The 25,866-nt window shown below is 47.6% G+C and overlaps 1 protein-coding gene across 4 annotated transcripts in view; it reads right to left on the bottom strand.

Moving 5' to 3' along the window:
* Positions 1-1,968: 1,968 nt before the first annotated feature.
* ARMH4 (armadillo like helical domain containing 4) overlaps positions 1,969-25,866 on the bottom strand; it is a 73,279-nt gene continuing 49,381 nt past the window's right edge. For 2 of the 4 annotated variants that reach the window (XM_064461042.1, XM_064461041.1), the window contains exons 6-9: positions 11,564-11,595; positions 10,463-10,567; positions 6,872-7,006; positions 1,969-6,661 (exon numbers count right to left, since the gene is read on the bottom strand). In XM_064461042.1, coding sequence (XP_064317112.1) covers positions 6,593-6,661; positions 6,872-7,006; positions 10,463-10,567; positions 11,564-11,595 — 341 coding nt within the window. In that variant the 3' untranslated portion in view covers positions 1,969-6,592. The remainder of the gene's footprint in view (positions 6,662-6,871; positions 7,007-10,462; positions 10,568-11,563; positions 11,596-25,866) is intronic. The other 2 variants (XM_064461043.1, XM_064461044.1) reach the window with 2 other exon arrangements.

The raw sequence follows: 25,866 nt of genomic DNA, 5'->3' as shown, positions 1-25,866 counted from the left end.
GCAAGCCTTGAGAAGCCGAGAGTCAACGTCCTTGTGCACTGATTTTTTGCCCTTTGAGGTCCAACTTTAAAGCACTTATGAGCCCCATATGCTCTGGGGGTTGCACAGGTGGAGGGTGAGACTTGCCCCAAAGTAAAGGAGCTTTTTGTGCCTGGCCCCAGGCCCTCAACCAGAGCACAGACCCTGGTGGGCTCAGGCGTAGCAGCAGTGACCACCCACAGGCAGCTTTACCACCAGAGCAAGCAGGGAATGTTTTTTGGTTTGTCCTTCCCAAATACATTGACAAAAACAAGCCCAAGCTGGGCTGTCTGCGCTGCTCTGCATGGCTCCGTGCCTCGCGGCTGATGGCGTGCTTGTAACTGAATTAGGCTGAGCCTTGTGCCAGAGTGACCTCGTGCTTTGCTCACCCCCAGGGAACCGGCACAGGGCAGCGACCCCGAAGGGTGCCTGGGACATCCAGCTCGTCCTCTCCATCGGGGCACATATAACCTTCTTTGCTTGTGCAGGTTTTCTGCGGCCTCAGAATGGCTCCACACATGCTTTTCTTGTGGGGGTTTTAATATGATCTCTCTCCTCTCCCATTTTCACAAACCCACGGCTTGGCTGGCAGTCAGGGGCACTGGGAGGAGAGAGGCTGATGGACAGAGGCTCACAGCTAGTCAGAGTGATCACAAAGAGTTATTTCTTTAGGAAAGAAACCGATGGGGAAAAAACCACATTATCGTTGTTTATCTTCCTTCAGCAGGTTTTGTTTTTTCACTGGAAAAAGTCAGCAATGCAGCAAATAGCTTCATGAATATACAGATTGGTTTTGGCAACTACCAATTAGCAAAGAATGTGTTTGTGCAATCCCCAAACAGCTATTTCCCAGGGAATTTCTTGTTTTGAACAAGCCATTTTTCATTAGAGAAGATCCACACACTTGGACAAGCAGTTCTTGCTGGCTCTTATTCCTAGAGGATGCCTGGAGAGGGGCAGGCAGCCACGGGCACGGGCCGGCTCTGTGTCCCGCCGGCTCGCATTCCCACCCTGTGGCCTCCACCTACACACAATACAGCAAAAGGACGCATACGCTTCAAGCTGTGTCAGGGGAGGTTTAGATTCGATATTAGGAAAAATTTCTTTACTGCAAGAGTGGTCAGGCACTGGCACAGGCTGCCCAGAGGGGTGGGGGAGTCCCCATCCCTGGGGGTATTTAAAAGAGGTGTAGACGTGGCACTTCAGGGCATGGTTTAGGAGACATGGTAGTGTTGGGCTGACGGTTGGACTTGATCCTCGAGGTCTTTTCCAACCTTAATGATTCTGTGATTCTGTACCCAGCCCATGTACTTGCACGCAATAACACAATGCATGCAAGGACATCTGCAAACAGGACTGGGGAGGCAATTACAAACCCAGCCTGTACACCCCTTACTCTCAAGTCTTTCTGATTCTTCTGCTTGAATCACAGGCCCATCGAGGTGTGTGCAATGATATTCACCTGCAATAAGGCTGCCCTTTGATGAAACATTTGCAGCCCCTACAGCTGAGACTAAAGGTTCACCAGTGCCATATTACTGGGGTCTTGAAAGATTTGGGTGCCGATCCTTGCTGAGGGGGCAAAACGGAAAGGACAAATGTCCTGGTATGCACAAAGAGACACCTGGCTATATGTAAAGATCATGGTGTAAACATATCAGTGTTGGGGCTCATTACAACTACTGGAAACCCAGCTGAGGGAATTTGGGGTGTTCCTCATCACAGCCCATGGCTGACACCTACCTCCGGCTAAATCCTACCCAAAAAGTCCCAAGCCGAGGCTCCCCACTGCTTCCATCACCCCTGCAAGCCCAGCATGAGCCTTGTACCGATCATGCAGCACAGAGAAAGAAATGCAACATTTGAGCCTTCCAAGCAATCATTTCACAGCTTTACCTGAGAGACAGCGAATGCCATGAACCACAGATGAGGGAGACGAGGCGCTTAAAGTAAGATATGATGGACAGCTTTTTATTTCCCAATGTTTTAATTTAACAAAGTGCTACATTCCATAGTTACAGTATGAGGAGTTGTTCTTGTCTGAAATAGAAAACCACAAGAAAACACAAGGACTGCTAATATCACTCTATGGAAGCAGTGCAGTCCAGAGAAACCTCACCTAGGGTGAACATCTGGCATAGGAGACACCTTAAAAAATCAGCAGCTGTAGAGTACAGGTGCATTTCAGAAGGGCAAGGGCTGCACATCAGGCAGGCTGGTTCCTCTCGTTGGAAATGGGACTGTAGATGCTGAAGTGGTTGTGTGATGCCTACGATAAACTCTGGCTTGTGCTATCAGGAAAACCCAAAAACAGAGGCGAACGACTCATCTTGTGCTGAGTCAAGAGATTATTATTGCTGCAGCGAAGTTGCCATCGCAGCTGTGCCTTTGCATGGGGCCAAGGCTGCGTTAGCAGTGTCACAACAACTCACCTTTACATTCAGGGCCTTGCAATTCACCTAGCATGGAGGACGAGCAGGGCACTTCTTGGCTGCTTTTCATGTCCTGTCTCTTTCAAAAGAATCTGCTTGTTTGGCAATGCAGAGGTATTGATTAAATGAGTAGAGTGTTGGGAGACTGGAGGCTTCAGCTCCCACCTGAAACCCTCCTCCCTCCCTGAAATCTGATAATTTCAAGCAAATGAATCAAACTCCAGGAGCTGTATAGAGAATACTTTTAAGAGCCCAATCCAAAGTCTACTGGCCTTGGATGAGAAGGGAAAGAGCCGAAGGATGCTTGTGCTTTAAGGACCTGCAGAAATTGCACTGACATCAGGGGCACTGCAGAAAACCCTGTCTGTGCTCGAAATGCTCCTACACCCTTCACTGGGACCCGAGGCTGGTTTTGACTCCCCCTTGCCTCCACCCCAAGAAGAATTAAGCTGAAGACATGGGGAGCCTCCAGGCTCTGAGGCAGGTGCCTAACCAAAACCAACTAGTCAACAAACATCTCCACTTCAAATGGACATCACTTGGGATCTCTCTGCACTGCTGAGTGGCTCAGAAAGTTGGCCAACAGTAGTCTTCTGCCAACCACCAGCTCCCGGCCAAGACACCTTGGTTGGTGGTGTTGAGAGCCAGAGACAGGCCTGGGAGTGAAGCTGGACCACAAACAAAATCTTTGGGCAGCCCTGCTCACCCACAAGTCCGGCTCCAGCACAGACCAGAGAGCCAACACTGAACTGTGCATTCAGCTGGGCCTCCCTTTTAGCTACAACCCTCCTGCTTGCCCAGTTTGTCCCACCATTCTTGTCGTGTAACGGCTCTGATATTGCAACCATTTGTCAGCCCCACTTTCGGCATCGCTGGTTTCCAGCATCCCAGCTGCCCACTCCATGTCCTCACCGAGTGAAGCCTGGTTCTTGAGGACACCAGGGCACCCAGCCGATGCACTAAAACACCGCCTTCGTCATTCTGACTGGTGGCATTGCCTTTAAGTTCATTATGTTGGGGAGGGAGAAAAGAGACAGTGAAGCTGATTGCCACTGTAGAAAGTCAGTGCTTCCCAAACTGTGGATTTATTAGCACAAGGGAAGGCCACAGCACCTCCCCACCAGCCTTTCCAATCCAAGAAATTGACAACCCATCCATAAAGCTCCTTCCGCGCTGCTGGAGCCAAGGTACTTGCACTCAGACCAGCAGCCTCGCCCAGCCATCCCTCCTCCTCCCGACTGGCCAGGAGCTCTGCGTTTTATCGGTTACTTAACGCAACTTGTGCCGTTGCCACACACGGCACAGGCACAGTACCATTAACAGGAAAGCAAGAGGAGCCTGTCCTTCGCAGGCTGTTATTGCACAAAACCCTGCTGATACCCAGCTGTTTGGGTCTTGCTGGTACATCTGCTCTGTTCTGCAGTATCACTGACAGCTCCTCTTTTCCAGTGTTATCTCAGGTCTCTCTTTCAGGCTACAGTTGCGTGCAAAGGACCCAGTCAGCCCAGCTACTGTCCTTTCTGCTCCAGGACAGACTCCCTCTTGCAGAGAGGCCAATGCCATGCCTCCCTGGCTGGACCAGGGTAAAGCATTTCAAGAACATCTTGCAGCTGCCTATGTAGTCTTGTTCCCAGCCTGTCTGGTGCTGTACTTAAAAGAAAAGCCTTTCTGGAGATGATCTCAAGCAAACTGGAATGGAGGAGAGAAGTCATTCAACCTTGCAACCCTCATCAAGCCTTGTCAGGAACAAATTATCAACAAGCCCAAGGGACAATATTTCCTGATTCCCAAAACTGCAAGACAGCCAATAATGCTCAACTGGACTGTTAACACCTCCCGACCGCCGCCAAGCTCCAAGAGACTTAGGAATGAGATGGAAATAGGGAGAGATCAGTGCGGGAGGAAAAGTTCTTCTTAGCTTGGACTGATCATTTGTTATGGAAGAAAGAGGCTTTTATTTGGGGTAGGGGCACCTGGACTTAACAGTGAGCTGCCAGTCAGTGCCTGTTTAAGATGTGGGTCTGCTTTTAGCAAGGCAGAATTCCCCTGGTCAGCATTTCAGGAGTGAAAAGGGAGGGATGCAAGCACTGTGGAGCCCTGGCTGGGAAAGCCTGTCCTAGAAGGATTAGGGTATGAAGACTCCCTAATATGTTGATGGACCAGGTTTTACTGTGCCTCCCCCAACCTGCTTCCCACGCACTCAGCGGGATGAATGTGTGAGGGACCATGCACAGCTTTTCGGCTGGAAGACTAGCATCAGTAGCAGCATTTTGAATACAGGTCGTCCCACCTGTCCTTCTCTAGGTGACTTGGTAGGTGTGTGGGTAAGGCCTACAAAAAAGCACTTGGGCTCTGAAGAACACTGCTTGTTCAGAGCTGAACATCACATCTGATGACTTAATGTCCGGAGGAGGCCCTGACCCTCTCAAGAGAGAACTGAGCTTCAGGCAGGTCTTCCGAATGTTGCAAACTCACTCACATGCCCATGAGACATTTGCTTACCATCATCTACATCTACACTTCACAACCTGAGAGGCCTTTTCACCTTTACAAGGTGAAGGAATGAAATCCTGCACCTGCCCCTCCTCAAACTCTCCTCCTACTTCTTCAAAGACTCAGTGGGATTTAATCTCAGTAGATATGTGGTCTGGCCTTATTTGTCTAATCAGGTCTCCTCCAGCAAGAGTTGCTGTTGCTTGAATGAAGGATGAGGCCCCACAGAACAGTGATTCCCACCTCAGAAACATGGATGTTTTGCATAAATGTCAGATTGAAGTAATTTCACAACCGGAAGCAGAGATAAAGTAATGCAGCCCTTTTTCTAGATATTTTGACAGCATTTCTGTGCAAAGCAACATTAATTTCCCTTGCCCAGTTCCAGTAACATCTCAGACACTGGCTGTCTCCCTCTGCAACCTGGTGCTAGCAGCCCAGGCAGCATGGCAGCTTGCCCTCACCCATTGTCACCCTTGGGCTTCACCGCCGCAACCCTTGCAGCCATCTGTCACAGCTTCAGATTTTCCCCCATGGCCAAGGGCTCCCCAGCACGACCATTTCCCCTCCCCATAGCAGATATCTCTACAGCTGTGGCTGCTGTTGCTTTCCAACTATTACCCACAAATCCCTCAACACCGACAGCCACCTGCTCCGCAAACTGTGGTGCCTTCCTGCATTCAGCAGCGTGGAGACAAGACCCATCCAGATCCCCCAAAGGTGCTGCCATTCACGCAGCTTTCTGGGGGTGGCAAATGTAGTTTCCAGGGCATAAAGGAGACAGATGCTCTGCTTTCATCTCTATATGAACACAGCCTTGTGAAACAGATAAACTAGTGTCCTTCAAACACAGGCAGAAGCTGAAGAAACCCCTGACTTGCCTCTTCTCTTACCTACTTGCACCCTGAACAAAAGCTGAGAGATCCATGCAAGACTATCCATCAGTAGGTGAGTGCTGGTATTTATTGTGCTGTAACAGGCAGTGCTGGTTGAAAATGGGACTATGATTTCTGCTGTGAAGCAAGTGTTGAGCCCATTCCCATGTGTCTCTAAGAAGAGTGGAGCAGAGCTGAAGGAAGAAAGGAGGGCTGAGAGTCGGGGAACCGAGTGCAGAAATGTGCTTCAAACTGTATCAACAACACTGTACTTGGGCACTTCTCAGGTGGCAAGGGATACACTTCAAGTGTATAACTCATTAATTAAGCAGAGCAGCTAATATTAGCACTAATGAACTCTAGCTCAGGTAATGTAACATTTAAAATTAACAAGTTGGACAGAAGTCCCATTCCCGGGTTAGGTGAGATCTATTGTTATGATTAGATTACTGCCAGCCAGGACCAAAACAGTACAACAGTATAATAGGAAAATAATCATCCATATGTATCAGCTCCAGCTGTAACAAGACGCGCTGTGGATCTGAATGAGGCGCCGGGTGCGAATGTGGAATCTCACTACTGTATCAAAACAAACATCACCGCATGGTACACGTAGAGCATAGCATGCCGTTTCGCCCGAGGGGTACCAACCACTGCTCGGTGGCTCCGGGCGGCGGAGAGCAGCGATGCAGCAGAAAGCCACTTGTTCTTTTTCTCCCCCTCCCTCCTTTAAAAGTCACAGGCTATCACAAGGGCACTGCAGTTCAATTCAATTCAAAATTCATCTTCAGAGCTGTCAGCTAAGAGCATGACTCGGTCTTGCATGCTGTTAAATTCCCTCTGCTAGGGGAAGAAAAGAAATATTGAAGAGCTCCACATGCAAAAAGGAAGCGATGAGCATTTGGATCCCCCCCATATGCTAACCAAGAGGTCCCGGGCACTTCAACCCAGGCAAACCGTAACCATAACCGGGCTGCACTTGCTTTACAGCCAAAATGGTTACAGGAGACTGGGTGGGAACAGAGGAGTGGTTTTCCTTTGCAGTTGCCATACCTTTCTTTTATGTCTCTTTGAGCCATTTCTCCTTCGGCGATTCATAATCTTAATGCTGTAGAGTGCTCCGAGGATAAAGAGGGCGCCGGCTATTCCAACTCCTACAGGAACCAGCATCCCTGACATGTATCCTGCCTATGCAGAAAAGAGAGAAGCAGAGCAGCACTCACAAAACCATCCTTTCAGAGTCATCTCCCACCAGTCTAGGACTGTGACATATCCCCACACTGCTTTTATCAGAGTTTATTGCATTTGAGTCCCTATCACCTGCCTGCCTACGATGAGCCTGGCATCCAGGATCACCAAGCAAGCCCCCAACCAGCCCCACTCCAGGACCAAGCTGGTAACCACCACGGCTCACTCACCATCAGCTTTTGCTAACAGATACTGCCTTGTGACAGCTGAGACACTGCAATGTTTGCCTGTCTTTAGGAGAAGAAACAACTTCAGTGCAGGGTTGCAAGTGCTGGTGTCAAGTGTCTGTTAATCCGGGTGCACGTGTGAAGGAAAACCCTGACCTCCAAGGGCAGGCAATCTCAAGCCACAACAAAGACCTGTAACCACCCAAACAGCTTCACTACATGCTGTGTAAAGTAGGCTGAGTGCTGCTCCGAGCTCCCCAGGTACCGCCAGCATAAAGCAAGGCACAGGTGTATGTCTGGCCATGCTCAACAGAGCTCATGCGGAGAGTCGAGAGCTGCCGCTACTCTTTTGGCATGACTCTGGCATGGCACTGAGTGGAGTGGTGACAGGTGCCTCGGCACCGTGCTGCCCACAGCTCTCTGCACCGCCCCGCAGCCCTCGGGGCGGCAGGAGCCGGCGGAGGAGAGCACGGCCCAGGCAGAGGAGCCAGGGTGTACGAGCCATCAGGCAAGGTGGCAGGCACCAGCCGGGGAGTGGGCAGAAGGGGCGAGGAGCTGTTTTGGGAGAAAGGCTGCACTGCGAAGCAGGGGTGCTGACCTCCGTCATGGGATGTGGATGGGAAAGGGACTCAACATCCTCCTGGCCAGCTCTGGTTGCTGGGGTGTGTCTTGCTATGGCCAAACTGCTAAATACACCTCCAGTAAAGAGTATTCCACAGCTCCCATGCTTCCCCGAGACACACTGGCACGGGAAAGCAAGTGCCCCGGGACACTAGTTTCATATCTCAGCACGGGGACAGCAGAAGCTGCCCTCAACACCCGCAGCTGGTTCTCTGAAGGTGCTGAAGTGCAAAGCCAGGCTGTGCTCACATCTCACAGGAAGAAGAACCAGTTTGCCCTCGCCCTGCCCAGCCCAGCCTGAGCCTCCTCAGCTTTGTACTCAAAATCTTTGAAGGAAATGCTTTTGCCTTGCATGGGAAGGGGCCACTTGCATGAGCAGGACGGTGATGTAGAGGGAGGGCCTGCACACCTTCAGCTGGCCTTAAGGGTAGCATAGCAAATGTAAATCAGCTCTAATTCAATTGCTATCATCCATATGTTTGCGTTGCCCATTAAAAAAAAAATCTGACTAATTTAAAATTACGGTTTTAAACATGTAAAATCCTTTGGAAAATACTCCCAATTGCTTGTTATTTTATATGTTTGAAATGAAAATTAACCCAAATTTTAAAGTGGCAAATTGCTTCAGCATCCTCTTCAGCATCCTCACCTAATTCAGGCTGGGGGCGTCAATGGAGTGAGCCTGGAGTACAGCCTGGCTCCCTCCCTCATTAGCGCTGCCTTCTTTCACACTACAGCAACAGTGTCTGCTGTACCTTTCACCACCCACACTCCCCAAATTGGATTTTACACCTGCCAAGGGACACATGCATGATTCAGAGGACTATCAGACACCTCTTAGCAAGCCTCAGTCCATTGCTTACAACCACTCATCTTCATCTGCATTCCCAAACTGCAACCCAACTTACAAAACAGGCTTACGACATTATTGCTTCTCCTCCATAATCCACTGGGGTGGGGGGCGGGGGGAAGCTATTCAGTGTGCACTGCCCTGGCTTCGTACGCTTACCTGGACAATGAAAATAACTGCTTTCATCCAGGGCAGATACAATGCTCACAAGAGCTGTTTTGCTCTCCCAGATCCTGCTCAGTGCTTTAAACAGTAACAACTTTGTGTCTGGATCCTAAGGCTTGAGGCATCTTCAGCTGCATCGTGCAGTTCCCTGAATGCCCTCCCAGAAAACCCAGGCCGCTCAGCACATGTGCTTGGAGGGGGGCTGTGTGCCTGCATCCCAGTTCTCAAAAAAGGAGGTTAGTGAGAACACAGCCAAAAGACGATCTCTGCGAGGCAACTGAGGTGCCTTAATTGGGTGACCTAATTAGCGCAACATGGGTTTTTCTATTTATAGAACTTTGCTCCTGGCATGGGTGGTGGCAGGAGACTTGAAAAGGTTTTGTAGCTGCTGCCCAGGTAAGTTTCCATGTCAGAAATCACTGTTTTTAATACTGTGAACTCTAGCCTGTCTGTGATCCTTTACCATGCCTGGCCAGCCCATGCCCTTTTACAGGCTTCCCCCAACAGCTGCACCAACAGTTTCTACCCCAAAAGCCCGCAGTGTGAAGCAGATCCAGGACCTGTTCTCCCAGTCCTTCTGTGTCACACAGCCCAGCTCCTGAGGGTTTCTGCACTTCCCTGATAGGTAACCCCATTTCACAGGCAACTCCGAAGCCAGTTTTCTACCCTTTGCCCATGGGGAAGATGCAGCTTCTTTACCGATCTGATGGATGCTTTTAATACACCCAATCCATGACCATGACCTTCTTGGCTCCACTGGACTTTGAGATAACAGCAACAGAGGACTTCAGAGGAACCTCATGTCAATTATTCAGCATACCAAATGCAACATTTGCACAGTGTTTGCAGGAGACTGTACGCTGACCCGTGCTCCTGGTCCCACGCTCCCCACACCATTCCCTCTCCCAGCAGGGCAGCCCTGATGGACACAGGAGGACACAACTGTCAGGAATGGGGCTGTCATGTGCCAGGACACTCTTTTGGATGGCAGGATTGTAAAATAGAGAGGACAGGGCTCCACCAACAGCAAATGAGAGGGGCACATATTAAGACTGGTGCTGATAAACTCAACAAGGAAGAGGAGGCAACCGGGTGACCAGGTTTATTTGGGAGTGATTTGCTTCACCAGCATTTAGTTGGGGGTGGGGGAGTGGTTTTTGTTGGGCTTTTCTAAGGTAAAATGCAAGCAAGGTGGTGAAAGATCTGCCTCCACAAATCTGCCGTTCCCCAAAGGAGGGAGACGGCTCAGGGCGGAGTCTCTCTTTTAAGTGGACACTAGCAGACCCCCAGTTACGCCAATGCTTGTGCTGGGCATTGCCATGCAGTCCAACATCTACCTGCAAGAGATTCAGACCCTAAACAGTAACCCTCTTGGAGACCGGACCATGCACCCTCCGGCCCTGCAATGGGGAAGGACAGAGGCACCAACAAGGTACCAAGAGGAAAGAAGTGAAAGCTACGGCTTCAGTGAGAAGACACCTGGATGTCCCCGAGCTTGTGTTGTGCGGCTGGGGTAGGTCTGGCATGAGCAGGTGACCCCTGCATGCTACATTCACTCCAGGCACTCAACCAGTCTTGGTGTCTGCTTTTTACCTTCATCGGGAAAACCATTCTCTGTCCTTTCAGCATTCGCTCTGGCTGAATCCCAGGCCAAGGTGCTCTGCTATGAGCATAGATCACACTAGACATGCCTCCTTCCTATTGTAGGCAGAAAAGCAACTCAGCAAGGGCTGGGCAAGAACCCACCTTAACCCTTCCACTCCCCAGCCCTGGAAAACAGATACCCAGACCCTGTCTCTCTGTTCAGACTTGACGGTAAGGTGCTGCTGAAATTTGGTGGGGATCATGTGGGAAGGCTGGGCTCGTTCGGTGACAGTCTGCTCAAGCTTAGAGATGTATTTTCAGGGGCTGGAGCTTGGTCTCTAACTGTGATCCTGTTCAAGAATTTCCAAGCCCTATTGAGTCACAAAATGTTCTTGTCTTAAAACACTACTCATCTTAAAACACTACTTCATTTCTAGCATCATGGCTTTGCTGTCATCAACATATTTGGAAGGTTTCACAACCATTTCAAGATGTTAATATTTGCCCTACGGCAATAGAGCCTAAAAAGCTATCACTGACTGTGGCTGCCACAACTCTTGATTTCAGGTACCACCACCCTGTAACACCAGGGAGAAAGGATCAGGGTCTGTTATCTTTTCAGTCTTCCTGTGTTTGTTCTTCTTCCTTCCAGGAATTTGCAGCTCTTCTTGCATGTGGAGGCAGGAAAGGCCTCGTGCAGAGGCAGTGGCGTGGCACACAGCCTCTCACCGGGGAGGATCACCAGATCCTCTTGGCTTGGATGTAGAACCAATCATAGGACTTTGAGAAAAGGGATGGATGTAAGTTAGAGGGCAATACAAAAAAGCAACTCGGGTAGTCTGAAGAGAAGGTGATCTTCTAGTGCAGGGAAGTCTCTCAAATGCCCCTGTCCCTCCTTCTGCTCTTAGTTACTGCTTATCAGGGATGTACTATGGATTTACACCACTATATACAACAGCAGCATCTGGTTCATTTGCCTCCCAAAGCAAAATTTAAGTCCTTTCTCCATTGTCTTTGTAAAGATAATGAACTGTACTGACAAGCATTTATTTATTCCTGCAAGTAAAACTGTTTTCCCTTTTAAAGTAATTGAAACACTGAGCCTCCTACCTTATCTTTCAGCTTCTCCATCCAGCTTCTCACTGTAAAATAAGACAAAAAAGCTGTAATCATGTTACTTATGTTATATTAATTAGTAATTAATGATAATGACAGTATTAAAATAGATACTAATTAACTTGACAAGCTGATAACAATTTTCATTAGGTTTGCTCTCATCCCATTCACGAAAAAGAGCAAATGTAGCAAATCAACACGAGAAACTCTTCAAGCGAGTTGGCAGGCAAGAAGCTTGCTTTTGCCTATGCAATTCACATCTTCAGAGTGATTAAAAAAGGAAGATGAAAAGCACTATTTCAGGTTCTGGGTTTTTAACCAGCACTTCTCATACACACAGTCGGATGAAAACCTTACAGCATGGCTATCCCCTTCCACTGGCCTCCTCCACATAGACATTCTTCCCTCTATTTGGCATAGCCTGTAACAATACCTAAAAAAGTATTGTTCCCTGTCTTTTATTCCCCTGATTTTCTGGAAGCAGCCACTGCCTGCTCTGGGAAGTCACCAGATAATATCTGAGGATTGGGATAACACTGGAAGTGCTAAATTACTAAACCAAGTAAATTTGTACTGCCATCACAGAGACTTTAATTTCCTAACAGTTAATATAAGTCCTATGAAATATGATACCCGAGAATTAAAAGTCTTTAATGGCATGTACTTTGGGATGAAATATTCAGCTAATCTCAAAGAACTGCAAGTGCTTAGCAGCGGGTGCACAACTCATTAACTCCACCGGCGACTGGATTTGTCTACACTGCACCGCAGACAAAACGCTCCGCCTTTGAGAGATCCGCTAATACTTTAATGAATTCCTACCCGTAGGTAAGAGGCAAGAAAACAGTTAAATGTTGGGTCTTTTCAGGGTTCTGCAACTGTGTTTTAAGCCCTGGTCAAGGATCCCCATTTCTCCAGAAGGACAATGCTCCGGGCACAAGGGGACTCTAGGATGTGCCAACGTCCTTCTGAGGGATATTTCTCCCAGGATGCGTTAGATCGCAAATGTTACGCACCATTTATGGAGTGAGACCCTATTTCCAAGCCTGCTTTCTTATAGAAGCTCCCTTCAAAGCTTGCATGAGCAGCATTAGAGCCTGCCTGTTGGGCACATGCGTGCACACCACTCAGGGTAACCGTCCTACTGAAATGAGAGCCTTACTGTGGTGCGGAGGGTGCAGCAGTAGGGCCATCAGTTAATGGCCTTTTTATGTCTCAGATACGATACGGAGAAGCACAGCAGCTAGGAAGTAATAAGACTCAGCCCAGACATCAGCATCGCTGAATTAAACTGCATCATTTTAACAAGTTTGAAGTGATTTGGCAGTGATAGGTTAGCGGTTGGACTCGATGATCTTAAGGGTCTTTTCCAAACTTAACGATTCTATGATTCTATGATTTGAATACTCCCTTTTTAACTATTAGTGATACAACACTTTCCAAATGTAAGGATCCCGAATTGCCTAGAGGTGAAAAAAGTGTGAAGCAGGCACAGTAACGTACATGCAAACTCACCTATCTCTGACAGGTAGCTAAGAAAAAAAATCAGTTATCCAGGAGACGTACTCAGACACCCACAGCACTAGGAGATGACAAGATGTCTACTTTTATCAACTTTTCCCGCCATTAGTCCTGACCTGCATGGACTAAGCCATAGTAAACTCAGTTGATGAAGGTGCCATCACCATCATCCTCTGCTAGTCCAAGCCTGCATGCCTCGAATTTCTGGTATTTCACTCCCAGGGGAACACCAGCGAGGAAGGAAACACATGACTCCCCTGGGGCTAGGCTTCTCGGCTGGGTTTCTAGGTGTACCACAAAAACACTGGGTGTAAACACAGACTTTCAGGGAGACCCTACACCACTGCCTGGCTGACAGGCACGGGAGAGACCAAACACCCGGAAAATTCTGCTTAAAACCACAAATATTGCAAACCAAAGGAATTAATCCCAAAATTCTTGCCAAAGACCCTTCTCATGACTCTCATGTTTAACGATGCTATCGTGTTTTACTCCAGGCTGCCAGGAGGAGCGGCGATGGTGACTCACAGTCACACAGTAACAGCCACAGCTTCAAACCACAGTGCACGCCTTGAAGCTTTGGACTGATGTCCTCCATGGACATCCAGACAGCTACACGCATACACACAGTGCGTGTGCACAGCCAGCTAAAGCCCCTCTGATGCTCGGTTGGCCCCAACTCAAGCTAAGCACAAAGCCTGTTTTTACATGTCTTTCACAATAATTATATGGGATTGGTGATCTCGTCAATAGTCAACCCACTTTCTTGTAGCTGGATAACAGTGGTGCCTCTAAAGCAGCAACTAACAACTCCAGAGTATTTCTGACAAGTCATAGGCAGGGGCTGATCTAATAATATTCTACTACACGCTTCCAACAAACACAAATTCTGGCTTCGTTCTCCTCTGCTCTACAAAACGACAGCAGCACGTCCGTTGGGACCCCAAGCGCTACCGTATAAATCTTTATTTGCTAATTATACAATTGCTTATTATTAAACCAGACCTTGTTTTCAGCCATGTAAAGCACATGTCAGACACCTTCATAAATCAGCCCAAGCCACAGGAGAAACAACACAGCATGATTTCTCCCAGACTGGGCGCCTCTCCGAGAGACGCTCTAATGCACCCACAAGCTGGCTGGCGGGGTGAAAGCCTCTGACCTGTGCTAGGGGAAAATAATGGTCCCAAATTCAGCATCATTACACATCATTATCCATAATTAATATTCTGCACTTGGTCTTGGAAGAGGAACATTGTGGATGGCACCTACTCATAAAAATACAATGCTCTGCGAGAACACTAGGTGACTCGCCAATGAGGCCAAGCAAATAATTAGTAACAAATACCCTAGTCCATGTATTTTTCATCATCCCCTTTTGTTTTCCTTCCCTGATCACTGAACATCCTAAACAAACGGCAACAGTCTCTGGGTGTGAAATTACTAACAAGGGTCTGCAGTGCTGGCTCCCCTTCCGTGGCATTTTAAGGGTGGTGACTAGTCCAAACTCTCTGCTTCGGCTTAATTTTGATCACCTGGTTTCATGGGGAGCTGAGTTAGGTGAGTGTGGAGCACTTCTGAAAATTACATACATAAGCTGACATTTCCTCAGTGATTTATATAATGCCTGCATCTCTGCAAATTGATTTTAAATAAGCAGGTCAGGAGCACAGAGCAGGAGCACGCTTATCTGGCATTGGCGTCAGGGCAGCCCAGGATGAATTCAGACAGTTACAAATGCCCTGTGCTATTTTTAGTCATTTTTAGCCAGCTTTCCCCTCGAAAATGTGCAGCCAGCTATCAAGAAGCCATGGGGCCAGTTAAAGAAGTTAGGCTAATTTGCAGAGGTAAGCAGCAAGGGACAGCCAAAAAGCCCCACGAGCAAAAGCTTTCTGAAGTTTGGGTTTTGCCAGATGGAGGATGAAGGCTCAGGAGCGGGGCAGTAGGTGACATTTGAGGGTCTGCAGTATATGGCACTGGATGGCCCAGCATCTCCTTTCACCATGGAACTCTTCAATGCTATAAATCCAAACAAACCCTCGTGGGAGATGGCTCTTGTGTTCTCTTCCCTCTCCTTTCCACTGTGTCCTACAGCTTTGCATCCCTTACAAGAACAGATTCAGCCAGCTCCCCCACGCTGCTCATCTGTTTTTTGCAGAGCTCCTCTGTACAAAGCGGGTGATCAGATATAATTTACAACAGCGGATCGAAGCGGAAGAGGTTTGGAAGCTGCCTCCAAGTTCAGCTGGAAAGATCTGCTGACAATGAAGCGCTTGCATGATTTACGTCAGGGGAAAATCCATTATTTGTCACGTCTGACCAAAGAAAGTAAAATTAAGGTACCATAACAGACCATATTCACTGCAAGTCTAAACCACAGTCTGACGCTTTCCTCCTAGGGAAGAGTCTCACCTCTTGGTGCTCTGCTCAGGGATCTTGCAGCACCCTCAGCTTACGGCCCTGCAAAGCCTCGCTACAAACACTCACCCGAAAGGAGAGGGGTTGTTAACTGAGGGTAAAGATCTGGAAAAAGTACACAAAACATTTACTGCACAGCAACTCCCACGGCTCCTGTGCATCCCCACCACGGGAAGAAGTGGGTCCACATGTACTGTTATTAGAATCACAGATTATAGAACATCTTGAGTTGGAAGGGACCCATAAGGATGATCGAGTCCAGCTCCCTGTGCTCTCCTTCCCTGCAGCCCTATCAGTGGCATTCACTCATGACCTCACTTGTCACTGTTCTGAGGACTGTCCATCTCCAAATAAGTTCTTTTTTAGCAGTCAGGTCTCTTGATCCCCTTTTTGTTCTGGAAGCTGCAGGGTACTGGGTGCCAGAGCCAGGCTCTGCCTTTAAGCCTCACCATAACGCACCATCAAATCTCTTGTCAAAGGCTTTTCCCCACTTCCCTCACCAACCCCTCTGAAATCAGAAGCACAAATCCTCTGGGTTTCATGCTTTGCCAACTTTTAGTAATCTTAATTGCCTAATTACCCCCTCCAATGCAATGATAAAGCTGCTTAATAATTCTCTTAACTTCTCATTCATTCTCTCCCTTCCCAGATAAGAAAATGCAAAGACTTTACCTTCTGGTGGAGATTTCAATCAATAATTCATGCCCTCCTGCCATCAGTTTCGACTCCCCCTTCCCCTCCTGGATGCCCTGCTGCTTTATCTTGTCACTGTAGTTTCACCTTATCAGCTTGTTTTAATCATATTCCCTTTTTTAATCACCATCTAAAGCAATTCTGGTTTCCCATGGCAAAACCGGCACATTACCCCTCTGCCCTGTGCATCTCGCTGTATTTTCAAATCCAGCATTTACATCTTCATTCCAGAACTTTATCTTGATACTGATGAAGGTACATCCATCACTTTCTCTTTCAATAATTCTCCACCGTGACCAACTGACCAGCGGTGAAAATGTGGCACCCAAGCTCCTGTACACTCCCCAAAGGGCAGAGAAAAGGGCTGAAGGATGGTTTTACAGTTAAGCCGGAGCTCAGGTAACCTGACTCGACCATTACATCTGTAATTCCTTAAATGCAATAGGGCTGAGAGAGCTGCACCAAGCTTCATTCTGAAAACCCAGAAAATGTCAGTCACCCCAATATGCTCAGGGCATGAAAAGATTTTGACCTAACAGCTACTGTTAATTGCTTTCACCTCTGTCTGAAATCAGAGACATCCCTATCTCAGGAACCAGAGAAGCTGCTGAAGGACAAGGTCCCCACTGCAGCAGCTGACAGTCCCCACCGTGAGCGATCTGTGCCTCAGACAAGATGCAGGAGGCAAAGACAGATAGAGCCAAGGAGCGAAGGGAGCAGCACTTTCTGAGCACCGGCAGTGCCTGCAGTGGATGTTGCGTTTGCCCTGCCTTGCTCCGGCCCAGACAAGGTTGTCATCCCACCCACCGCTTCGGTTGTTGTAAGGCAGGAAAAGGCCAGCTTGGCATATTTGCAAGAGTGTGGAAATTGTAAATACGCGGTGAGGAGGCTCTGTGTAGGTCACGGTACAGTGAAACCTAACTGCGCCTTGCCGCCGATGCAGCTCAGCACAGCGCGGCCGTCACCTTTTTCCCTAGGACAAATTCATTCACCTCTTCCATGCCTGGCTGCTATCCTGCTCTTCCCGTTCCCTGTCATGAAATGGCTGGGGTTTGGTGTTGCTTCTGGTTGGGGCTAACAACTGGTGGTAGTCAGGAGGAATAAACTTCACTCCTGATGGCTAGACTTTGCTAGAGACCCCACTGCCACAGCACCTCCCTGTGTAAGCCACACTACGTTACTGTCCTCTACAGCGCCTGTTCAACCTCCGTTACATACATCTGAGCAAGGGATTTGCTATAGTTAGTCCTCCTCTTCCCTCACTTACACACACAATTTCCAAGCTGAATTCCTTGTTCCAGCAGAGGAGAGCTGGTTAAAGTCTAAAAAATAAAGAAAAGATCAATTACTTCAAATCAGTCTAGCTACACCAAGCAATCTGCCCTGTAACATTACAGATTTCATCCCTTTCCCTTGCAGGTAAGACTTTCTCTTAAATGAGACTAGTGAGAACAGTTTTGCAGAAGTGCTCCGTGCTTCATCTGCTCAGCTCTGACGAGTTAATGCCACAAGGCTGCAGTCGCCTCCTTTCCCTTAAAAAACACAATTGCCAATTTACTTACTAGCACAAATAAATCATAGGGAAAATGGATTTTGGCTGGAAGGCAGTGTGTTTTTAATTCCAGAAGAAAAGCTATACTTATTTGATGGGAATTTTGATGAATGCATTTCCCCCCACACCCAATTCAAGAAGACTTGAACGGCTGGATAATCAAACAAACGTCAAACTGACAATTACCGTTTAGTTTTCAGAAAAAAAATTTTGGTTGGGTGAACTTTGAATTAACAAAGCGAACTCTAACAGTTACCATGCAACTGTCTGTTTTATTAACTGCACCAACTACAACCTCCTCCCCATCTGCCCAGCTACAGCCCACGCCTGGCTGCACGCTGCCGCCTGCCACAACCCACCAAGCCTCTTCAGAGAGGAAGGGAGATGGGGAGGACAACTCGCCACGCTCACCCAGAAAGCAGAAACTCAAATGGGCATCCTAACTCTTTCCCTGACCTTACCAATCCTTCTGGCACTGCCTTCCCCGTGCCATTAGGCCAGGTTTCTCCTTTTCCTTTTCCCTTGCACTTTTTCAGCTGATTTCCACTTTGAACTGCCCACACCGAGTAACCACTTGCTGAGCTTCTGCCTTTGCATTTCTCTGTAAACCCAGTTCTTTTGCCTTGAAAACACTTGTTGGCATAGACAAATTATTTGTTTCTCCCCAAGTGATCCCAGACAGGCGCAAAATGTTACAACAAAGCCAAGGCAGAAAACCTCTCAGTATCCTAAGAGTTAAAGGCATCAGCAGGACATTGCTGTGAATTGGCTGTCACAATCTGTAGTATGATTAAACACTTACTGGATCACACCGTGTCCAAAAGCTGCACACGCTCTGGGAGAGGAAATGCAAACCTTGCTTATGGAAACGGCAACGCCTGCGCCGGAGCACACGCTGGACCAGGTTCTCCACCGCTCTGCCCTGGCACAGCTCCTACAGCAACACACGGACTTACCACCCTGCTTTAGCTAATGGGTTTTCTTGAGTGCTTAAAATGTTCATATGCACCAGCTCTCATTCATTACATAGTTACAGTGTCCATACTAGGAATATAAAGCATTCCTAAAAATTTAATCGGGATGCTTTAGCCACCAACTGGCTCGGCCACTTGTAGCTACCCCTCCTCCTCTGTAAAATGCATGTCTTCACCTGAAAGGGAAAAAACCGTTTCCAAGACTTAAGGTATATCCCATCAAATTTCAGGTACTTAACTGAGATGCCCAAATGAAAAGTCTATCTACCTTCAACTCTGAGTCACCGTGAGAGAGACTGCCACCTGCACAACGTCGTCCACCCCGCTCCAGGTCTGATTTTCCCTCTGAAGAAGCCCTCCTCCCTGCTGGATACAGACATATGAGCAACTCTGACGCTTCACTTGGAGGGGAGGCTCCTGCACCAAACTGCCTGGATGTTTTCAAACAGAAAGTTTCATTTGGAGCAAGTGCAAAGCATAGAGACAAGATGGGTGAGGGTGAAGGAAGAAGCACAAAGGTGATGAAGCCAGAGGACCTGGAACGGAGCACGCACAATACTACTATTGACACATATTGTGAGTTATTGCACACAGAAGCTGCCTGATTCCTGCTCCGACTGTGATGCTATCTTCTGTCCCTCCCTCTGTAGTCCAGCCTCCATACCATTAGTCTTACTGAACAAAGGAGAGAAAGAGAAACACCTTAAAAACTCCTAAAAAGACTTCAAATGCAACAGCTGCTCTACAAGGTAAATGTACCACAACTGCAAGATCTAATATCCTGAGGCTAAAAGCAAATACAGCGGGGTCCAATAGGCAACGGTGAAAATTTCCATTCAGAACTCCAGCCCTGGGTTCCCTTGGCTGAGACGCCACAAACAGCAAATGCTGATTTGGGTCTCAAGGGCTTCCAGGCCTGCCAGAAGGTCTTCACGCTGCATTTCTGCTTCAGCTCCTCTCCAAAGGAAGCAGCGTACACAAAGCGGGGTAGCGCTTTCACGGAAGTTGTGGGTTCATCTTGTTGCTCTTTGGAAATTTTTAATCCGTTCTTTGGGTTACGGGAGTCCAGGTTAATACCACTCGCCTGGTCCTTGCAGCAAGCAATGAGGGCACTTGCACACGTTCATCCCAGCCCAGTGTGATCTGGGCTAGGGGAGGGGGAGCCGCAGAGGGAATTCCGCTGGGCAGCAGAGTTAAACATCTGTACAGCAAAATTTTACAAGAATTCAGAGTGCAGAGATTAGCACAAACTCTGGAAGAGATATATTAGTGCCCTGAAAAAGCACTGAAAAAGCCCGTGAGGGCTTTCTTTCCTAGGACACATGGCTCTTCAATTGCTGCTTTTATGTAGTAATATTTGGAGAGTGGTACATAAATAAACGACACACAAGAGCTATCTTAAAAAGGGTATTAAAGCTGCAAAGTCAAGACTCATGAGTAAAGAAACACTCCATTTTGTATATTCAGCAGGATACCACATCTAGTTGCCCAATATTTTTTCTCAGAGGTTTCCAATTTTAAAAAAATTATTGATGGTTTATTTTTTTCCCCTCCCTTCATCCACTGGAGCAGGTGAACTCCTCGAGCCGAAAGTTTCTCAAAAAGTCTGGGGCAAGCAGCTTGGAAAATTTTGGTCAAAACAGTTAAAATTTGGCACAGTTATCAGGAACTAGAATATAACAGAAAACATCTGACAAGTTTTATGATTGGCATGGCTGTTATTGCCAGGCAAGTCACACATGTGCAGATTTACACAGCAATGCCTTATGAGGGAAGCACTATCCTTCCATAGTAAGCGCATCTCAACCTTAATGACAGGTTTTTTAAAAAAGCTTTAAGGTATGTTGAGCTCCTCAGTTGCCTGTTTCCTGGTCTGCAGCAGCTGAGGACGCGGCCCTAGAACATAAATTCTTCCTGTTGTGTCTGCAATCTGCCCAAGTCATCTTGGGACTAGAGAAAACAAAGCGCGATAAATAACGGCGCGGAGCCGCTCTGCGGCTGTTGGGAAGCTGTGCCATCTGACGCCACCGACGCCTAGAGCCAAGCTGCAGAAATGGTTTGGGGATCTTTGTGCTTACGTTAAGCCAATCTCATAGCTCTTTTTGGCACCAAGTCGCCCTGAAATCGCCAGTGGTTTTGCCTGAGCTATGGCTGTAGGATTTGACCCTGTATATCTGTAGAAAAAGTACATGGAATGGAAATCAGCCCCATGCTACCTTTTAATGCCCATTTTTCAACAAGTCTATTTTCTGCTCCATAACACAGCATCCTTTCCCATAATCTGGGAAAGACAGGTACGTTTTTGTGTATTAAAATTAAACGTCAAGTCATGGTGATGGGGGGAGTGAAAAAGCCGGAGAGACTGCAGATGGAGAGCGCCTCACGCATCCCCCTGCTCTAACAGCATCTCATTTCTGCTGCAGGACGGCAGAAAAACAACGGCCGCTGTTATTTGACTAAATACCTTCCAAACCTCCAGCTGAAGCCACGTGATTTTCCCCGCTACAGAGAGGAGAGGCCATGTCTCCATGCGGGTACTCAACCCACTCATTCAGCCCTCTCTAAATGCAAGCCGCATAGATCTTCGTGTCCTCCTGACAGAGCCCACATCCTTACCTACTCTAAAGGATCAGCAACTAAACTGCAAAATTTCTTTCTGTACTTCAGTTTATATCTGATATTAATCAGGCTCTGAAAAGATTCTTAGTTTGCCTTTTTCCCTCCATAAAGAGCAAATGTAATTTTCAGAATCATTTTTCCTGGGGACGCTGCATGAAGGATTTGATTGCAGCAAGCGAGGCTGAAATAGGGTATTTTCCATTTTTGTATTTAAGAAAAATAATGTATTTTTTCTTATTTCAATTTTTGGCCTTTATTTCAGCTGGCAAGATGCAGCACTTGTTATGAAATGACATGAAGATCAATAAAGTGCTAAATGGTTGGAAATTAAAATGATGGAGTTGACCTCTAAAGGAAAAAACAGATATTGAACTGTGTTTTCAGCAAACAATTATTCTAGTAATTAAACCACAAAGCCCTGAGTATCGATTAGATGCTAGAAATAAAATCTGATTATCTCAGAGACTCATTTTCATGGAAATACTTAGGAACACGAGCAGGCTGAGCTCTGTCCAGTGTTAGTCACCGAAGGAAAATGCACTTGCTTATATTTGCTAACAGAAAAAGTCTGATCCCACATTCCTCTTGCATCAAGAACTGAACGTTGACTCCCACTGTGATTCGACGCTCTTGTGATGAAACACCAAATGGGGACTTAAGGTTCCTGAGGCTGGTTTGATAGCCTTGCAATTGACTTCTTGTATAACCACAGGCAAGTAAATCAATCTCTGTTATTCCATTTCCCATCCTTACCATAGGAATATTAAGGGTCTAATACATAACATTTACTCTGTCTTTTCTGTTTCTCTTGTGAGTTGCTTCTGTCAGAGCCTCTTCCTACATATTTTAATAGCCCCTACTGTAACATCTCCATCTGGATGTGATGTTCTAGAAGCTAATACAGTACATATATTAAATCACAGTAAAATGGTCTTATTCAGAAACAAATGGTCTTTAGGAAGCCATTATCTTAAGTATCAAAGTATCTAGGGTGCTAAGGAAAAAACAAATATTTTTTCCTTTCCCTACCCTCATTAGCATCCACTCAGACTGTATTACCTGCTCTTGAAGACATGACATGCAGAGAAGTTTTTAACGAATGCTTGCAGGGAGAAGCAAATTGTCAGATAAATATAGGACCAAAGAGGGAAGAACTCTGCTGCTCAGAAAGCTGATCTGGGCCTGTATTTGTGACAGAAATTGAACCTGATCTTACCCCTGCTCCAGGAAGGAAGATGAAACATGGGACAGGTGCCTTTCCCTATTTGGTGAAACTCCACTAACTGCAGCCGAGCTGCACCGTTTCCACCAGAGGACGTACCCTGCCCAGGTACGCTGCCACATGATACGCCTGTAGTGTCCACTGATACCTTCAACATCATGAGGAAAATCATGCATGCTGCCAGAAGAAGCCCAGCTCCAGGGAGGAGGTGATACCCGACTGCTACTTGTAAATCTGTGCCAGCCTGGACTTCATGCTTGGTGCTAACAAAGGTCCACGAAAAGATGCTGTTTCATTTGATTCACGTAGTCCCTTACCCACTGTCGGCTAAGGACAAAATGAACCTGACCGAAGACTCAAATACAGTATATATTAAGCCCCAAATGGTCAATACCCATCTCCACTTATGGTAAAATTCACAACTGTGAAGCAAAGCATCCTTACCCTGAAGCACTGGAACAAGCTGCCCAGAGAGGTGGCAGATGCCCCATCCCTGGAAACATCCAAGGCCAGGCAGGACGGGGCTCTGAGCAACCTGATCTAGTTGAAGATGTCCCTGCTCATGGCAGAGGGGTTGGACTAGATGCCCTCTAATGGTCCCTTCCAACCTGAACCATTCTACAATTCTATGATTCTATGATCCAGTGAAGAAGGGAAGAAAAAATGTACTAGTTTCATTAGGCAGGTGAAAGAAGTAAATGAATTTTCCCCAGAACTCTCCCAGCTACCTGCAATGTTCACAGTAGACCTGTGGGGATGGGCCCCAGGGAAAGTACAAAGAGGGGAAAGGGAAGAAGCAAAGCGCAAACCAGTGCAGAGAGAACATGGAAACGGTAGGATCTTACTAGTAGTACAGTGATTTTCCCATGTGCTTACATCTCCCAGTGATGTATTTCTGCTGTCTACAAATGGCCTCTGTCACTGCAGATTTTATCTCCTAAAAACCAGAAAAACTTCAGAAATTACGGCACTTGAGAGAGGGCAGGTCACTGAGGTCGCAGGAGAGGCGGGTACCGGGAGACTGCTGATTAGACCCCAAGCTCCAGGAAAGTGATGACAAAAATACTTCATGCCTGGAAGTGAGGCAGACAGGGAGGTAATGACACTGAACATCATGCCAAGGCAGCATGAGTGATGCCTCCTACTTGCTGTAATGCATTTTGAATGAACACTGCCACCCTAAATTTATAGTGTATAAAGTGGGGGGGGAAGTCCTCTCTGTACTTCCCGTGAAGACCTGTAAGACCAGGCTAAACTAGAAGCCAAGCGACAGGATCTGATGCGTCAGAAAGTGTTACAGCACTGACCAAAATGAAATGTAAGTCAGAAATGTAATTCTCATCGTACCAGGATGCTTGGTGCCTACAGGAACCAGAGTGACCGTGGGAAATCATCCAGCCACAGGAACCAGGGGGATGGATCCACTCACGGCAGAAACCAGCCCTTCCAGTGGGAACATGCTCCGCTCCCCGCTGCGGGCAAGCCCCACACGCAGTCTGGCAGCTGTCTTAAAATGGGAAGAGGCTCAGGTTAAGGAACATTTTGTAGCAATTTCGGACTTGAACAGTCACCTCCCGGGTGAAGGCTTTGTGCCTCTTTGTATGATGTGTCCAACACTGCAGCAGCCTGAACGCCAGAGGAGCAGCGTGCCTGGGATGGGATGAAGGTCAGCACTACAAGTCCCAAGGCTGGAATTAAATATAAAGGATTTGTAGTGAAGTGAGAGCAAATCCTGATTTGATCCATCACCTACTTTCCCCTGAGACCTACAAGTTCTAGACGAGCAGCAGGTACACCCCCTGCTCCTCAGCAGTAAGCTTGCAAGCTGCTTGGCTCATCCTACCAGCCAAACAGTCCAGGAACAGTGAAGCAATGGCATGTTGTGAGGTGGTGGTGAGGTGGCAGTGTCTAGTTTTGTTTCTTCTGCACAACAATAAAAAATTGTTGCCCTTTGACAGAGTGCTTGAGAACATGCTGCATTGCTAGAGGCTTAAGAATCTGCACTTCCCTCCCATTTCTCAGGCCTGCAAGACCCATGGCCAGCAGTGGAGTGAGCACAAGGAAGAGCGGGCAGCACTTCTCCACCAAGGCTCTTGACCATGCTGTGGTTTGCTGGTGAACGCAAACTCGCAGCTGTACCGAGGATGATGCAGTAAGGAAGAAGATCCTGCAGTGGGGAGAAAAAGCTGTCAGTGACAGCACAGGAGGGCAATGGGGACGTGGTGAGGGAGGGAAGAGGCTGCTCTGATTGTCCCCGAGCACTCATATGGTGAGGTCCCTCTCTCAGCTAGCTCCTAGGTGCTACCGCACCGCCAGAGAGTAAAGAAGACGACTTATTCCTGTTCTCCTCCAGGCTGGGCTGGCCATAGGACAGGTCTTTTCAGTGGTCAAGTCCACCGAGGTGCTTAGGAATGTTCCCATCCAACACTAGGTGATGGAAGGAAAGATCTGGTCCCACCAAGCTGAAAAAGGAGATAAGCCCTAAATACAGTCTTTCTAAGCTCATTTCTGAGACAAGCTGCAATTTTTCTGGCACTGCAAATGCACACTTATACCAATATAAGCTCACATACACTAATATAAGCTGAGCAGAAATCACTGCATTGTTTGAATGGCAGTGATTTATTCCCATCTCATACCAAAGGAAACAGCTGAGTCAGGCTCAAGTTAATCAAGTCCCTCCTACTTCAGTGCTTCATCCCTCTATTCCTGCCTGATGATTTCATTACAAGAAGCTGGAGACTCACAACTGGCCGACAGGAGAATGTCTCTGTAGGAACACAACAGAGAGAGCACCTTCTCCTCTACTGCTGTCACAAAGTGGCACCGAAGCTCGTGCTGGGCTCTTAGGGACCTGTTCATAGTACAGAAGTCTGTTCTTGGCCCTCTTCCTCCAGGAGCTTGCATGTGTTAACAAACAACTCTGCCTAAGATTTGGCCAGTGCCAGCTGCTGCATGCATTGCTTCCCACTGGCCCACCCTATACCCACATCGCCTTGCTCAATCCTACCTTGGATATCTAGGTCTGCAAGATAGACAGGGAAACCCATGGATGCCATGGAGGTGTGACTGAGAGCCACCAAGCCTACAGGGCTGGGATGTGGGCAGGAATGAGGTCCTCTATCCCATTTTGTGTTCATGAGCCCCAGTAATGCCATCACTACTTTGGGGCAGTGTTCTTCTCGCCACAGTGAGGTGAGTGACAATGCTTTCAATTTTGCTGACTTGAAACTAGCATCCCAGGACATCTGTGTATGACTGAAAAGGCTGAAGTGGCTCTAAGCAATAGCTGCAGAAG

Source organism: Phalacrocorax carbo, chromosome 9 (assembly GCF_963921805.1).
Source record: "Phalacrocorax carbo chromosome 9, bPhaCar2.1, whole genome shotgun sequence".
NCBI lineage: Eukaryota > Metazoa > Chordata > Aves > Suliformes > Phalacrocoracidae > Phalacrocorax > Phalacrocorax carbo.
This window is presented reverse-complemented; position numbering and strand designations above follow the sequence as displayed.